General features: G+C 31.0%; 2 protein-coding genes across 5 annotated transcripts; one reads left to right on the top strand and one right to left on the bottom strand.

Moving 5' to 3' along the window:
* The first annotated feature begins 558 nt into the window (after nt 1-558).
* Nucleotides 559-15598, top strand: LOC108808177 (mitogen-activated protein kinase kinase kinase 1-like). The gene is made up of 7 exons (XM_056988131.1): nt 559-1422; nt 11763-11847; nt 11925-11987; nt 12089-12246; nt 12337-12409; nt 12510-12948; nt 15112-15598. The coding sequence occupies exons 1-6, from the start codon at nt 974-976 to the stop codon at nt 12594-12596; spliced, it is 915 nt and encodes a 304-aa protein (XP_056844111.1). The 5' UTR covers nt 559-973; the 3' UTR covers nt 12597-12948; nt 15112-15598.
* Nucleotides 6034-8322, bottom strand: LOC108809933 (uncharacterized). 4 transcript variants are annotated; one of them, XM_056988133.1, is made up of 4 exons: nt 8026-8322; nt 7659-7713; nt 7508-7567; nt 6034-7193 (listed from the first exon to the last, which is right to left on the bottom strand). In XM_056988133.1, the coding sequence occupies exons 1-4, from the start codon at nt 8037-8039 to the stop codon at nt 6885-6887; spliced, it is 438 nt and encodes a 145-aa protein (XP_056844113.1). In that variant the 5' UTR covers nt 8040-8322; the 3' UTR covers nt 6034-6884. The 4 variants fall into 4 exon arrangements, 3 of the variants coding, with proteins under 3 accessions (XP_056844113.1, XP_018437569.1, XP_056844112.1); XR_008935339.1 differs by lacking the exon at nt 6034-7193 and adding an exon at nt 7286-7393; XM_018582067.2 differs by having other exon boundaries at nt 6089-7193; nt 7508-7713.
* Nucleotides 15599-16785: the final 1187 nt, after the last annotated feature.

The following is a 16785-nucleotide window of genomic DNA, read 5'->3' as shown; positions in this document are numbered from 1 at the left end:
AAAAAGTTAAAGCAGTTTTTTTCTTATGCATTTTAGGTATAAAACCTAAAGCTCTATTTTATAGACTGTAGAATCTGTAAAATAAAAAAAATTATCTATAATATAAAATAAATTAGATAATCACAATTAAACCACTTTTAAATATTTAATTTAATTTTGGGTGTTTTTAAATTGATTGAAATATTTTAAATAACATCGTTATTATTTACATATCACATTTTAAATAACAGTAAACTTTGATAATATATAAATATAATAATATAAATTCTTTAATTGATAAAAATAATTATTTTATATATACATTACATATTTTATTTTAAAATGTCAACAGTTTATAACTTACAACTATATCAAATTTAACTACAGGTACAACACATTTAACTACAGCAAAAGTCTCTGCAAAAAAATCTACAGTAACAACTTTAAAACTACAATCAATTTACCTACATCTAAATTTGTACAGCTAAATTTTTAAAACCACAGTCGAACCAATTATCCCTAGAATTATTTAAAGATAGACCACATAATTTATTTTTCTTTATATGCAAGAGTGACATTATCTGTGGATACTGGTGGAGAATTTGGCAGTTGGAACTTAATTTCCACAACAACGCGTAAAGACTTTGACTTCGTAACTCCTTTGCTATCTTTTCTATATCACTATTCTTGTATATAATATCGGGTTATTTCTGAAAGAACCAAAAAATAATGAGAAATTAGTTTTTTAGTAAGAAGGTAGAGAGAGATAGGAAGAGAAATAAAGAAAGAGAGAGTGAATTTGGTTAGTTTGTGAATTTGTGTTTTTTTCTTCTATATTAGACCTAATTTCCCATATAATATCTTAAAATTTGTTAACTAAAATAGTTGGCCGATTTATTCGTCCGGATCAGTGGAGCTGACTTCTTCAGTGATGATGTGTTCTCTGGAGTTCCATGACTGAACCAGATTTCGAATCTTCAAAGGAGACGATAAGATGAAGATTAACATTTCAAAGGCCTTGTTGTATCTCTTGACGAGTTGGCTATTTTTGTACCGGGAAACGAGTTGCTATTTTCGTACTCCTTTGCTATGTTTTGAGCTCGATATTCACAAGTTTCGAGTTAACAAATTTCGATATTCACAATTGTCAAAAAGTTATCTTGTTCCCAATCCCAGTGATGTTGGTGGTAGTTTAAAGAGAGTAAGACCACCAGTTCATAAGCCACTTTCTAATGATCATCAAGGATCATCTTGGGATTTCGCTCCAGAAAATGAAATTGTTAGGCGGCCCAGTTCCTCTGTTTCTTCTAACAAAGGAGACGAAGTGGAAAGAGAAATAGAAACGGAAGCCAAGTTTCTCCCTGGATCTATCATCACGTCGTGGCAGAAGGGTCAACTTTTGGGACGAGGATCATTTGGCTCCGTGTATGAAGGCATTTCGGGGTATGTCTTACTGGTTTGTCTATTATAGTAGGTTATACCGCTTTATATCAATTCATAAAATACAAATCAAATCAATAATTATTTTTTAGTTTTTATCACAAAATAACAAAAATGAAAAATACCAAAAATTCACATATATTCTATTAAAACAAAAATATGGTCTATTGATAAATATTATGTCCAATTATATATTTCATTTACTTTTTGTTTGATAATCATATTTCATATATTTAAGAGACTATTGTATCAAATTAAATTAATATTAAAAAAAATATGATTACTAAAAAAATTCAGATATAAAAATTTAAATTCTCAAAGAAATTTAAACAAAAATATACATGTTCTTTTAAAGGGCGGGTCAGAATCAAATATAAAAGGGAACTTCTACAGAGTGATTATGCTCTATATTTATAAGAGAGCAAATAATTAAGAACTAGGTGCTAACCCGCGCCTTGCGCGGGATAAGATGATTACTTACGTTATCTTCTAAGATATAAGAAAGTATAAATCTTTTTGGTGAACTTAAAGGTTCACCAACCAATCATATTGTTTCATTTTGTATGTATATTTTTCTTAAAATGGAAATAAAATATTTAACATTTACTTTTAAAAATATAAAAAATAAACAAAAAATAGTTCGAAAAAAAGAAAATTAATATTATTAACCCCGTCTGCACTAAACCTTAAATCACAAACTAAATTCCAAACTCTAAACATTAAACACTAAACCCTAAACTCTTAGGTAACCTCTAAACCCTTGGGTAAACCCTAAACTCTTGGATAAATCTTAACTCCAAGTACTAACCACTAAACCATAAACATAAAATCCTAAATTTTTAGATTTACCCAAGGGTTTATGATTTATCCAAAGGTTTATTATTTAGTGTTTAGTTTTTAGGACATGAGTTTAAGATTTATTCTAGAGTTTAGGTTTTATCTAAGAGTTTAGGGTTTACCCAAGGGTTTAAGGGTTACCTAAGAGTTTAGGGTTTAGTGTTTAGGGTTTAGTTTACGATTTAGGTTTTAGTGTAGACGGTGTTAATAATATTAATTTTTTTCTTTTCAAACTAATACTGTTTTTTGTTTGTTTTTTTTTATTCTTAAAATTAAATGCTAAATATCTTGTTTCCTTTTTAAGAAAAATCTGCATACAAAATAAAACAATATGATTGGTTGGTGAACCCAAGAATAACTCAAATGTGTATAGTCTGGATATTGGATTATAGGTTGATGTTATTTTTTTGCTGTTTAATCTCGGTTGTACTGTTTTTGGTGTTTAATACATAAGTAGATCTGTTTAGTCTAGATATATCTGAAAATAGATCAATCTATATAATCAACTACGATTTTTGGTTTGTACAAACTACTTTAAATGACAATTTGAGATTATCCAATATTATTTGTGCTGTTTGAACTTTCGTATATGTTATACATGATATAAAATTTGTATATTTATAATCATTGATATTTTTATTGTTGAAAATGAATATTATTTTTATTTTAAAAGAACTTTTTTGTTGAGTTTAATAATTTAACTTTTATAATTTGTAGTTCTATATAATTAATATTTAGTAGTTATTTTTATTACCTTTATTTTTTTCCTTGACCTAATATAGTTAAAATAATAAAATCATTATATTTAAATGGATCATGATATTTGAATCTTTTATCTATATGTTATAGAATTATTCAACGGATATTCACTGTCCATATTGTTTGTATCTTGTGACAATATTTATATTAATTTTTGACACTTCTCCAAGTTTATAAGATTTTGTATACCGACAATCTATATTTCATCGACTTATATTAATTATATGACAGATCTTAAATCAATTACCAATCTACAGTATTAATTGATATACTATGCAATTAATATATTTGTCAGCATTTTTAAACTATGTATACCAAATATAAATATTTCCTGATTGTTTAACAAAATAGTAAAGTGGTGTCTACCATAGAAAAAAGACTCTAACTTTGCAGAACTGTCAACATACATGTATGGAAAAAGGTCTTGTAAGACCGTGAATTAAAAAATTGAGATAGATTTCAGATAGAGAACTAATAATGTAATGATGCTCTATAGACGGGAGATGCAAGAGAAGACCCTCAAAGATTGTATTATTCTTATTTTGACTTTCAAATTTTCAATTATTGAAATATACATGGAATACGAATAATAGAAAACTGTTAAGACGAAGAGGCAGAGAAGCAAAGAATGGTACGTCTAGCTACTTGTGACGTAATTTAGAATATTGTATAGAGTTTCGAACGCTTTAAATATCTATATAGTGGGGGTATTTGTTAGTAAAGAATTTCAAAGGAATCAAATGTATATATACAATGGTGACAAAATAGAGGGTTTCGTCATAATAAAAATTTCCAAAAGACAATAGATAAAAAACAAAAGAGAAAATGAAAATGATAAAACACTAAAACCAAAACTCAAACATATAAGAGAACACCTGGAAAGAAAAAAACGCCTCTAAAAAAATGCCTCTAAAAACATATCTTCCAAAGATCTCTCATTTAACCACTTTTATCAGTCTTTTCCTTCTTCACTCGAGTAGTACACGTAGTCCTTGTAACAGAACTCTGATCAAATGCTTCCTCCACATTTACAGTAGGCGTTCCTTTGTGTATTGCTGGAGTGAGATCAGTTCGTTCTTCTTACTGAGATGACTCTAAAATACCATGAGGGAACCCTATGTAGATAACCAAATAAGTTTGATAATTATTATAAAGATAACCTGTACACATGCGGGAGAAAGTAATTTAAACAAAATGAAAAACAAACCTCTGGTGCATCGGAGAGAATAGAGTTGTCTTCTGTATGAGTTAGACATGGTATCTGGAACAATTAAAAGTAGACACATTAAGCAAAACACAGTAAATGGTTATAACCAAAATAAACACGAACTCACTAAATAAAAGTTAATCAACATACCGTTGGACTGAGCTTTGTATCGAACTCACTAATTATATCAAGGCTGGTGATAATCTTAGTGACTTTGTAAGTGTCATGCTTATAGAGAAAGTTTTCTCTTTCAATACCAACCTTGAACTAATAATTATTTCCAACCAAATTCATAAGAGGAAGAGGCATAGCATCCGCCATCCGGTTCCTCAATCTACATAACGATCTATAATCAAATGGCCTATAACAAAAAAAAATTCTTATGAAAGAAAACTCATATAGACTACAATACCTCATCAGCATTGGGTCCAGTCAATTCATTGCAAGGCTGATGAAGTCTAAATATACGACACAACAAAAGACATCTAAATATAATAAAATGTTTCGTAGAATGCAGAATACAAATTCATGTAGCAACTTAAAACAAAATGAAGTCTCATCAAGACTCTAAACCTAGGTTTCAAAGGAGGAAACTTTTTCAATTTTTTTTCAAGGTTAGAAGTTTATGAACAGTAGAGAGTAGTGAAAAAAAACTATATGCCGTATACCACCTTATATACCATATAATTAGGACATATACAATTTATGAGGAAGACATGTGAGTTATTATTGAAATCGTTAAGAGCAAGCAAATAATATAACCTAGAGAATATAATATTTGATTTTTGAGGAAAAAGGAAATAAAAGATACTACCCGCTATAATATATGCTATAACTTCGATGATCAATTTATAGTTATATTCTCTTATAAATATTTAGATGAATGATTAGATATGTTTTCTATAAGCATAAAAAAATATACGAACTTTAATTTCTAAACAACTAAAAGGGATTTCATTGACCCATATAAGGTATACAATGATACATGGAAACAAATGTTAGAAGCTTCTTAAAGTAATCTTATTAACAACAAAAATATTTTAGATGTTGTATTATTTATATTTTTGAGGTTAGATTTGTTATACTCTGGTTAATTTATCATTTATTTTGTTTTGGCTTTTTTCATAAAGTAATTATAGTGTTTTGATTTATATAGTTGCAATATTATTTCTAATAAGAAAGGAAATACGAAAGTAAATGCAAAATTAGATTATGTTAAATAGATATCTTATAAGTTCGAAGCTTAGATATTTAACATTTTTTAAACAGATTTGAGACTTGGTAAGCAAGAAAAATATTTAGTGGGTAAATATGGTAAGCAAGAAAAATATTTATCATTTTTTTTACTGATTAAATTAAATTCAAAAAACTTTACATGCACAACGTCCTCTTAAACGGGAACAAACAAATGTGTTTTAAAGAATCTGCTCGATATTATTATCATGCAATGTGATCTAAGCCAACGAAGTAGTTAAACAAATGTGTTTTCTTGCACTGTACGTCTATATTTAACTCGTTTCTGATTCATCTGGATAATGACTTCTTCAATTATAGTATTTTTTCAACTTTTCTTTGCATATTGAGTACTGTACATTGCTGTTTCCAGATCATAGCTGGAGTCATCCGACATAACGAAACATGACGTTCCAAATTATAAGTGTGACGTTTTTTTCCTTTATTAACCATCAAAATGAGAAAGATGATCGAATACCTTAGACTAATGAGACTTCAACACTTCGTACTGTTGCATATATAGTGTTGAACCTATAGGAAGATGCCACCAGGTCAAGAAATGAATAATCCGAGTAGTTTAAGAGTTTTTAGATAAAATATCGACCGTATCGCCTCCATCATCTTCCTTCCATCCCATAGTTATAGATTCCATAAGTCCCTCTTGTCCTATCCATCGTTTAACGAAACGAAATTGCCCCTTTCTTCTTGGAACCTTGTCTTCTAGAAAAGCCACTACTGGACGATGATCCGATCCTATCAAGCCCAAATATTCTGTATAAGAAGTTGGGAAAAGTGTATGCCAATCTTCGTTCGCTAACGCGCGATCCAATCTACATCTAATTGTCGTGGCCCCTTTCCCTTTACCTCTTCTTCCTTGCCATGACATTTTGTTTCCCCAAGCTAGAAACTCTAATAATCCACAATTTCGTATCATGTTATTGAAAGGGACAAAGGAGGCTGCACTACGTAAAGTACCTCCCTCTTTTTCATGATTTCCAGTGATCTCATTCAGATCTCCAATAATAAATCAAGGGTCACTTCTTGCTATCCCGTACCTAGTAAGTCTTTCCCAAACTTGTTCTCTTAACTTCTGGACAGGATCACCATATACAAAAGTTAAATAAACTTGCTTCCCCTTTACCTCTGCCTCCACATCTATCATACGTTTATAGTATATAGAACCTTGACCTGATGCTCATTATTATAAAAGAGGGCCAAACCACCACTCCTCCCAATCGGGTCTACCGTAACCAAATTATCATAACCAAAATGTGATTGAAAACCTTTGACAAACTCAAAGTCTTGCTTTGTTTCAGACAAGAATAAAAAATCAGGTTTATATTTGTACCAAATTTCACGGAGGTAACTTATTATCCATTTACTTCCCATTCCACGACAATTCCAACTGAGAACTTTCATAAAAAAAAAATTAAAGTAAGCTCCATCGAGCTAAGAATTGCGGAGGTAATGATCTCCTTTCGTCCCCTATTCTTGAGCCCAGCAACCGTAACCATTTTAAAATAAACCAAACCCAGCCGTGCACACTTCTCATGTCTAATAAAATTACGAAAAAACTCCAACAAACACACAAAGCTTTCAGTCCATATATAAGGTCAACCCTGTTCCCTATAGGACAAAGGACTCCCACGTTCTGGGATAAGTGTAGAGTCTCCATTGCACCATTTGTAACCAAACGAATGTCAGCTACCAAAGTTTCCACCTTCCTTTTAACTGTTTTCTGTGAAGAAAAACAGAACATATATTTTATAATACTGATCCGAAAAATCATATCAACCCCCACTATTAAAAAGAGTGGAGCAATAAAACGACCCGAGTCTGTCCACTTATGACCAAGAACAATACACTTGTACCCATTTACTAGCCCAAGTTCAGAACCAATCATCCTGTTAACTCTTTTTCCATCACTGAATCTGTTTCCTTTATCCAAAAAACGACAAACGTAGGTAGTACAAGTTTCACCCATGATAAGTAAATTATACAGGAGAGTAAATAAGATTCCACTGCCATTCTTGGAACTACTCTATCATCTACCTGTATCCCTTTTAACAAACACCTTCTAGTCTTTTCCATATCTGTATCTCTTCTCTGTAACTGGTTTGATGAGATCAAGTTAAAAATTTGCAGTGCTGTAGATAGGACAGATAAAAAGATCCAGCCTCTCAAAGAACTCCAGTTGACCCACCCATTTCCAATCCTCCCACTTCGCCTCCACCATATGACCAAACACCAATATAAGCCTATATGAAACAAAAAGTACGGATGACCATAATGATTTGTGAAAACTAGAAACAAGAAAACATAACCAAAAATTCCATTTTTATTCCAATCTAAAACCTTGTATGGGTCACCAACCCATATTGAAACCACAACCAGAAACAAATAAAACATAAAGCCAGAACCAAACATGGTCAGAGAGCTTGTTGAATTAATTAAATCAGCGAAACCAAAGATCACCCATCTCCTCTCTATCTTGTCTTCTGCCTTGAACTTATCCATAATCTCCTTGTCTAATGAAAAAAATCTCGTTTTGATGATAACAAAGATCATACATTTCCGCATCCATTTCGAAGATCCTAATGATGATACGCTCCCTTCACTCCCAGTATTTGCTCCGACCCACAAAATCATTCTCCGAACCAAAATGACCCTAATTGCCATAGTTCCATTTCGTCCCCGAATCCTCCCGATCTTATCATTATGGTAGAGATCTGATCGATTCCGTTTTATCCCTTGAGAACCCGGATCCCATCTTCGAAAGAGCATGAAAACCCTAAAAAGCTATCGCCATCGCCGTCGTTTGAGAGGTTTTTTTTAAAACAAGATAGTTTTATCAATCTTAACAAAAGTATTTTAAAATCTCTTATGTGTCATCCCTTATTATTAAAAGAGAAGCATTTTGCATTTAATGCATTTACATTGACTCTGCCACATGTCGTCACGAGAAGCGTTTGGGAGTTTTTTGATTCTCCGAACTTTTCTTATTTAAACGTAGAAGGAAACGAAAAAAAAAAATGAATACACGATTGTTTGAGACGAGTTGACTCTGTTCGATAACATACGGGGATTCTACACACACATATGCTGTTTAGTTTACAGTGTTAAGATGTTTGAACACCAAAGAGATCTCAAGTGTCTCCTGGCCACATGAAAAAAACTTAGATTCTCTGCTGGCAAGAAAAATAAAAAATGTAAATAGAGTTTGAGCAAGACGTTTAATCGTTGTGAGGAATTCAAAAGCACATATGAAGAGGATAGGTTATTGAGCATAAGGTTGATGAGTTCTGACGTTGGTAATCTTTACACGAAGCAGAGAATACAATAGAGTGTGAGCAAGACGTTTATTAGTTGCAATTTTTTTGCTGAGAAGCCTAAAACACGCATGAATATGATCGGTTATTGAAAACGAAGTTGATAAACTCTGACGTTGAAAATCTATATATGAAACAGAGAAAATCGATTATGTTCATTACTCTGTTAAGAAGCGCTCTGTTACAGAGAGGAAGCAATGATCGAGAAGAAGAATAGACATGCGGAAAGTACCTGCAGATTGATCAAAGCAATGTTGCATTCAAGGAAATGAAGGGATGGAGTTTGTTCAGTGTAGCTTCAGGGAAGTTAAGAAAATGTTAAAAAATGCAAAATGGTTGATGTTTGATATAACCCATATTGTTGCTCAAACTTCTTACGAGTTATGTTCATTATGTTCATTACTCCGTTAACAAGCTTTCTGTTACAGTGAGGAAGCAATGATCGAGAAGAAGAATATACTTGCGGAAAGTACATGCGGATTGATCAAAGAAATGCTGCATTCAAGGAAAAGAAGGGGTGGAGTTTGTTCAGTGTAGCTTCACGGAAGTTAAGACAATGTTAAAAAGACAAAATAGTCGATGTATGCTGTAACCAATAGTGTTGCTCAACCTTATTATGAGTTAATGCAGGTACGCCTGTCATACTTCACCATCAATATTTTTTGTGATCATTAGTGGTCGGTGTCTTTTGTAACAGTTAATGGAGGTTCGTCTGAAAGTTCATGCACCTACGTAGTTGGCCAACTAAATTTCGAACGCAATATTTTTTCATATAAAAAAATGCACGTACGAAAATTATATTGTGGCTGGCATTGTTACGACTTAACCAAAACGTGATTCAATCAAGACTAAATAAACCGTGATTCAACAAAAACTAAACAAACCGAATAAAACAAACGTGAATGCTTGGTCAGCAATTTAAGTGGTTGGCAAGGTACTTTAATTATACACAAGTAAACCGAATAAAAAACCCAAGAATAATTTTGAGTGATTGGCAAGAAAAGTTAATGATAGTAAATATCATATATTTGACATTTTAATTTTATGATAATCCTCTATATATCAAAAGAGAAACATTTGAAAAATTGTAACCTCAATTTTGTAATAATTAAAAAAGACATCAATACTTAGGTGTCATTCAATTAGGTAGTTAATTACATTCAATTGAAAAATAAGTAGGTCCACATTCGATTTTTATATGCTGCTAGATACATTTGTTGGTTAAACTATATGATATGATCATATGATATGATATTTACGATAGAAGCATTTATGATTGTTCTGCTATATATAATTACTATTTTTTTTCCTCAAATAAAACCTACGGAATTATCATAAATGACTAATATATATATATGACAATTAATATTTCTAATAATAAAAATTTGATAAAAATTTATATCTCCTCCATAATTTTTTGTTTAATTTTATATTATTAAAATAAATTAAACAATTGAATTACCTATAAAATTAGATTCTAGATTTTTTCGAATATGCTATATTTTGAATTTTAACAAAATGACGATAAATGACTAAAACTATTAAAATTATTATGTTAAAAATTAATAATCAATGGTTTAACACTTTTATTATAAAAAGATACACATGATTTTAAAACCATATGAGTAAAAAGTATCATTTAATAATAAAACAAATATATATATATATATATATATAAACTATATACCATATAAGATTACATCAATATTTTAATTTCAAAACTTTCAATAAATTTTCAAGAACATTTATAAATTATAAACTTATTAAATTTTTCACATTGAAAATTTTATTATCAATTATTTAAATATTTTGTTATAAAACAATATGAATGATCATAGGACCGTATGATTATGAAGTTTCATTTAATAAATAACTATATAAAATATAATATTCTTAGAAAAGTATATTGTTCATATTAACTTATATTACACTTTTTATTAAACTAACTATCGAATTGATAAATAATGTACAAAAAACAATCTCGCACTTTCCTTAAATAAAAGTTATGAAATTACCTAATATGATTAACATATATATGAAAATTCGTTATTATGAGTAATGAATATTTGATAACAATATTTGTATCTTAGTTCTTTTATTATTTTATATTATTAAAAGATATTAAACAATCACATTAAATATGGAAGAATAGAAAATTTCTTATTTCATGCTTCTGTTTTGTTTTTTTTTTGTTTTTTTTTCAAAATTTAGAGTTTGGATATTAATTCTAGATTTGATTATTTTATTAGATGATAGAAGCATTTTTTATTTTTATTCTTTTATTTAAATATATAATATGATCTCAAAGTAAATAATTATGTTTTTTGGTATAAAACCGAATAAACTGAAAACCATTGTAAACCAAATCGAACTGAAGTAAATATGGATTTAGAATAGCAATTATATTTTATTAACCGAAATACCGAAAAAATCAAACCAACTGAAGCCTACCCGGTATCCGGATTGAACACCCCTAATTCAAATGAAACCGAACTGTTATTTCATTCTCCAAAACATAATAAAAATAACAACTTCATCCCGCGCAAGGCGCGGATCTTATCCTAGTACTTATTATATTATGAAATCTCTTATGCCACATAAACTCTTACGTGGCATACTTATATTATGTCATTCTTAGAACTCAAAATATTGTTGATTTATTTTGTTTAGGTGTGTGATCCATATGATCATATATTATCGACAACGAATTCTCAATCCATATATAACAGTATATTTAACAAAATATTATAATTTTTGTGTTATATGATTGCGAAACTTTGGCGTTAAGTAAGCCAGTTTCAAAAAAAAAAAAAAACTTTGGCGTTAACAAATGTAAGTGTACATGATTTTAAAAGATCTCTGACATTAGTGTTTGTTTAACTTGAAGCTATATTCTTAGTTGCAGCTCTTTTCTCTTAAGAAAAAGACTTTAGTTGGGAAGAATATGTTTTTGATGGCTGTGTTTATGTTAAATATAGAGATGGAGACTTCTTGGCTGTCAAGGAAGTTTCACTACTTGAACAAGGAAGTCAAGCACAAGAATGCATACAACAACTAGAGGGGGTGGGATATACATGGCCTAGCTGATACGATCGTATCAGGTTGCTAATCGTCCACATTTGGTTTTCATTTGTTTTCAGGAGATTGCACTACTCAGTCAGCTGCAGCATCAGAATATAGTGAGATATCGTGGTACTGCCAATGTATGATCCGGTTCTGCCTTTCATGTTGCCAGTTGCAGCTTCCTATGCATTTCTTTGCTCAATCAAAAACTTGTAATATATAACGCTTTAGCTGTTTGCAGGATGGGTCGAATTTGTACATCTTCCTTGAGCTTGTATCCCAAGGGTCCCTTTTAAAAGTCTACCAAAGATACAAGCTTACTGACTCTGTAGTGTCCATGTACACAAGGCAAATTCTTGAGGGCTTGAAATATCTCCACGGTGAAGGTTTTATTCACCGGTAAGACTGGTTGAAACTTTTCACCACCGTTTTTCGACAAACTCCTTGCATTTCCTGTTTCTCTTACTTTTCTCATCTGATGCGACAAAGAGACATCAAATGTGCAAATATATTGGTGGATGCCTGTGGAGCTGTTAAGCTTGCAGATTTTGGATTGGCAAAGGTTTTTATTTTAAAGATGGTTATATCTATTTTACAATTAAGTAATAACTTGGTACATCGCTTACCCCCTTTCTTGATACTCGTGCTGTTTTGTTTTTTAGGTGTCAAAACTGAACGATATTAAGTCCTGCAAGGGAACTCCCTTCTGGATGGCTCCAGAGGTGTACTTTCTATTCTTGATTATGTGAACAACATATGGAGTTTCAACATAATTGTGGGATCTCAGACCCATTTTTCCGCTAATGCTATGATCTGTGGTTGATAAAATCAACCCAACCCCGGTTTATATGTCCCATATGTATTTGGTCAATCCGGATTTAGTTTTAATTTTCGTTTATTTCAGTTAATTGTTATGATTCGGCTTTCACTGTACTTTAGGCAGTACTTGTATGGTTGAGTCTGAACGGAACATAACAATTTAATCAGGTTATTAACCCGAAGAGTACTGGTGGGTATGGAAATTCTGCGGATATATGGAGCCTTGGATGCACAGTCCTGGAAATGCTTACTGGTCATATCCCCTACTGCGATCTATCCCCAGTAATTTTTTAAGATTCCCAAACTTTCTTTTTTTTTTTTTTTTTGGAACACTCCCAAACTTTCTTTTATAAAATAGGAAAAATTCTCGCTCAACTTTTTAGCTATTCTGAAAAATCTGAATCATATAAACTAAACTAAGCCAGCAAACCTTAGTTAGAAAAGTAATTTTGTAAAGCACCATTTTTAATTCTTTAAGAGGCTGAGATTTTTATTTTTATTTACTCAAACAACATACTCACATATATTTAAAAACTCTCTCTACATATATAAAAATAATATACATAAGTTAATATGGCTTATGAGATTTTTATAAATATATTATATACATCATAATTATACTAACATAGAAAGATAAGAATTGGTATAATATCTACACTATTATTTTTCGAAATAATTTTTCGCATCCGAGATCTCACGTTAAAAATTAGAGTGACTAGAATCATTGATATTCTTAACAAATAATTAATTTTATAATTTAAAAGAAATTATATATATTTTCTAACTTAATGATTATTTGGAGAATTGTTAGTTTTTATAATGGTCCTGGAAATGTTTATAGTTACCTTTTTTTATAACCTGTGTAACTTTGTATAATTGTTTGTTTTGAACATTTACTTCCACTTATAATATGAAGTGTATATGGCCAGGGCCCGCTTAAAGTTGCCCTTGGGCAAAATATTATTTTGAGGCCTATATTTAATTAAATTTGATATTATAATTTAAATATTATCAGAAATAATAAAATTTTGAAACAAATTGAATAATTTTATTAGTTTCGTTTGGACTTTTGGTGGGTCCAGGACGGTGCACTGTTCGTCTTTGTCCACTTATGGCATGTAATTTTATTGCAATTGGTATAATTCCACCGAGGAATGACACCCAAGACTAAAACTTCTAATTATTTATTATTGACAATGACTTTTTTTATCGTCCAAATATACAATATATAATTTTATTATACAACTAACAACATAATTTTATATCAACAACTTTTAGATTTATTTATATTGATTAATTAATATAAGAAAATAATCAAAAAATAAAAATTTATTTTTTAAATAAAAATATAATATGTATGTGTATATATATGTATTGTGTTGTTATCTTAAAATTTAGTAATAAAAAGTCAAAAATATATGTCCTAATAAATATCTGTAATATGATTATGTTTGCATGTGTGTAGAAAAACACCTAGTTAACTAATGTTATAAATATAAATTACATTTATATTTCATATTAAATTTTAATTTAATATAAATTAAATAATTTATATCAGCCAACAACTATTTATTAATAATTTTTTTATTTTTAAATAATTATACACAAATTTTATAGCCAAACCCTACTGTTATTTCGCTTAATTACATCCTAAATTTTACAGCAAAAGACTATACTATATTTGAACCATTTACTATATGTTAGGGGTGGGCAAAAAACTCAAACCGAACCGAACCAACCAAACCGAAGTTAAACCGAACCAACCCAAACCGTGCTTTTTATGTAACCCAATTGGTTCATGCTTTACTCAACCCGAACGGTTTGGTTTGGGTTTAAACCGAACCAAACCGATAATCCAATATATATATATAGTAAAAATGTATATGATATATATATATATTAACATATTGTAAATTTTAGTTAAAGTTTCGTTTTTCATTTTTTCATAACTTCCATATCTTTAAAAAAAATATAAATACCATTCAAATAATACTATTATATATAAAATCATGTAGCATAAGTTTTTATATTCTCACTCTATCATTTATGAGTTGATTATTTTTTTAAAAAAGTATAAAACTGATGCCTTCAATTTTATAACCAACCCGAACTACACCGAACCAAACTAGACCATAATAATGTAAACCGAACTAAATCTAAACCAAACCGAACTGAACCGAACCGAATTAAACCCAAACCGAACTCAAACCAAAGCTACTTTGGTTTTAATTGGTTTGAGTTTTATAAAACCCAAACTACCCAAACCGAACCGAACCCGAAACTAAACCGAAATGCCCACCCCTACTATATGTGCTTCTGTAGAGAAAACATGTAAAAACCATTTACCTTTGTTTATGGAGAATTTTTGAACATTTCATTTGATGGTCTTTTTTTTGGGCTTTCCCGGCAAAATAAATTTGATGGAGAATTTTTGCAAACCCCCAGGTTCAAGCCCTCTTTAGGATCGGCAAGGGTGCGCTTCCGGACATACCTAATACACTATCACTGAACGGTCGGGATTTTATAACTAAATGTCTTATTGTGAACCCGGTAGAGCGGCCAACTGCGGCTGAGCTGCTGAACCATCAATTTGTGAGAAGGCACTTATCATTCTCAGGCTCGGACTCGGGAATTGGATCAGGATCTCGGCAGCTCCACAGAGTAGGCTAAGATAGTAAATTGCCTACACTGATGTAAGCTTTTGTTTATGTTTTCATGACAATATATAAGAATCAAGAGCTGTCGATTCTTAAATTGATATCCTAATGTATGAGATCAAGCGTAGGCAGAAGTTTGTGGGAGATCAGACCCCATAGAAACTAAACACTAGTGGAGAGACTTGATATATGATTTTCCAACACACGTCCGGTTCAGTTTGGCAGTAAGAGCTAAACTGCCTGGAGGAGAAATATCCTTTAGGTTGTTTTGTAAAGTATTGAAAAAGTGTTTTTTGCATTCATTCACAATGAGCAATGTTTATACAAGGTATAAATGTTACAGGATGAAATTCAGACTGTACTGTGGGCTTGACTGAGGTTCATTCAGGTCGATCCGGTACTGATTGGATGAGAGTAACCGAGGGAAATGAGATGATACGATTGTACCTGAAACAAAACGGAAACTTTTTATGAATTTTTATGGTTTTTAAATGATGAAACAGAAAACAAATAACTATGAAAATATGATGCAAGATGGATCGGATGGAACCGGAACTAGATGGATGGGCAATATGAATATGATATGCGATTTGAAAACAAAACAAGTAAAAAGAGATAGAAAGATGGCGGATGGAATCTATTGCTGGACGTGTGTCTCTCTCAATAAATCAGTGGGTGGAAGATGAATGAAGATGAAATTTGCTTTGTTGGATGTGTACCTCTCTCAAGCAAAATCGTTAGATGGAATTGAGTGAAGAATCACCACAAGTTTGATGGAAGAACCTTAATAAGATTCGAACTGCTTTATGGCCGGCTTCTCACACAAACTAGAAAGACTTTAGGGTTTCTTTGCTGGGGAAAACTGATTCATATATTGGCTAGTTGGAAAAATAAACAGCTGCTTATAGTGCAGGTTAAATACCCGGCAACTTTACTCTTCTAGGGGATTTGAAGCAAAACGACAATGACTCACTTGGACTCTAAAACGGAAAGGCTTAAATAGAATGGGCCGATTCTACTTGGACACTAAAACAAAGACTAACAAAGGCCTTGATTATTGGACTCAACAAAAAGGAAAATGACTTAACAATTTGTCCATAATTTTGATTGAAAAAAATAAATCAACACAAAACAAAAACAACAAATCGGTTAGAAATCATAATTGAAATCTTACCTACTTACCTTATCTGGACTAGGCAGATTGCTCATTAGAACTCGACGGGATTGAAATTGAAGTTGGACCGGACTCGCTTGTTTTATTCTCTAACCTGTTTCGGTTCCCGATCATGGCAAAGGTGAGAGTTACTCCGTTTAAATCCCGAGCTAGTTTAGTACTACTATTATAAAAAGTTTAGTTTCGAAACATGATCCGTCTCTTTGAATTGAGTCTGTTTGAGAGTTTTGCTTGTTTATTATTTTATTGATTGTTAAACCGGAAATAGGATAATAGAGGATTCAACGG

Source organism: Raphanus sativus, chromosome 6, assembly GCF_000801105.2.
Source record: "Raphanus sativus cultivar WK10039 chromosome 6, ASM80110v3, whole genome shotgun sequence".
Classification (NCBI taxonomy): Eukaryota; Viridiplantae; Streptophyta; class Magnoliopsida; order Brassicales; family Brassicaceae; genus Raphanus; species Raphanus sativus.
This window is presented reverse-complemented; position numbering and strand designations above follow the sequence as displayed.

What these genes read in the sequence shown, in the direction of transcription:
- LOC108808177 (XM_056988131.1), top strand. Translation starts at nt 974, where the DNA reads ATGAAGATTAACATTTCAAAGGCCTTGTTGTATCTCTTGACGAGTTGG. An exon ending in GCATACAACAACTAGAGGGG is followed by an intron (nt 11,848 to 11,924) that starts GTGGGATATACA and finishes ATTTGTTTTCAG; the next exon opens with GAGATTGCACTACTCAGTCA. An exon ending in GGTGAAGGTTTTATTCACCG is followed by an intron (nt 12,247 to 12,336) that starts GTAAGACTGGTT and finishes GATGCGACAAAG; the next exon opens with AGACATCAAATGTGCAAATA.
- LOC108809933 (XM_018582067.2), bottom strand. Translation starts at nt 8,239, where the DNA reads ATGCTCTTTCGAAGATGGGATCCGGGTTCTCAAGGGATAAAACGGAAT. An exon ending in TTCGAAATGGATGCGGAAAT is followed by an intron (nt 7,714 to 8,025) that starts GTATGATCTTTG and finishes TGTTTCATATAG; the next exon opens with GCTTATATTGGTGTTTGGTC. An exon ending in GTTTGTTAAAAGGGATACAG is followed by an intron (nt 7,194 to 7,507) that starts GTAGATGATAGA and finishes TTTTCTTCACAG; the next exon opens with AAAACAGTTAAAAGGAAGGT.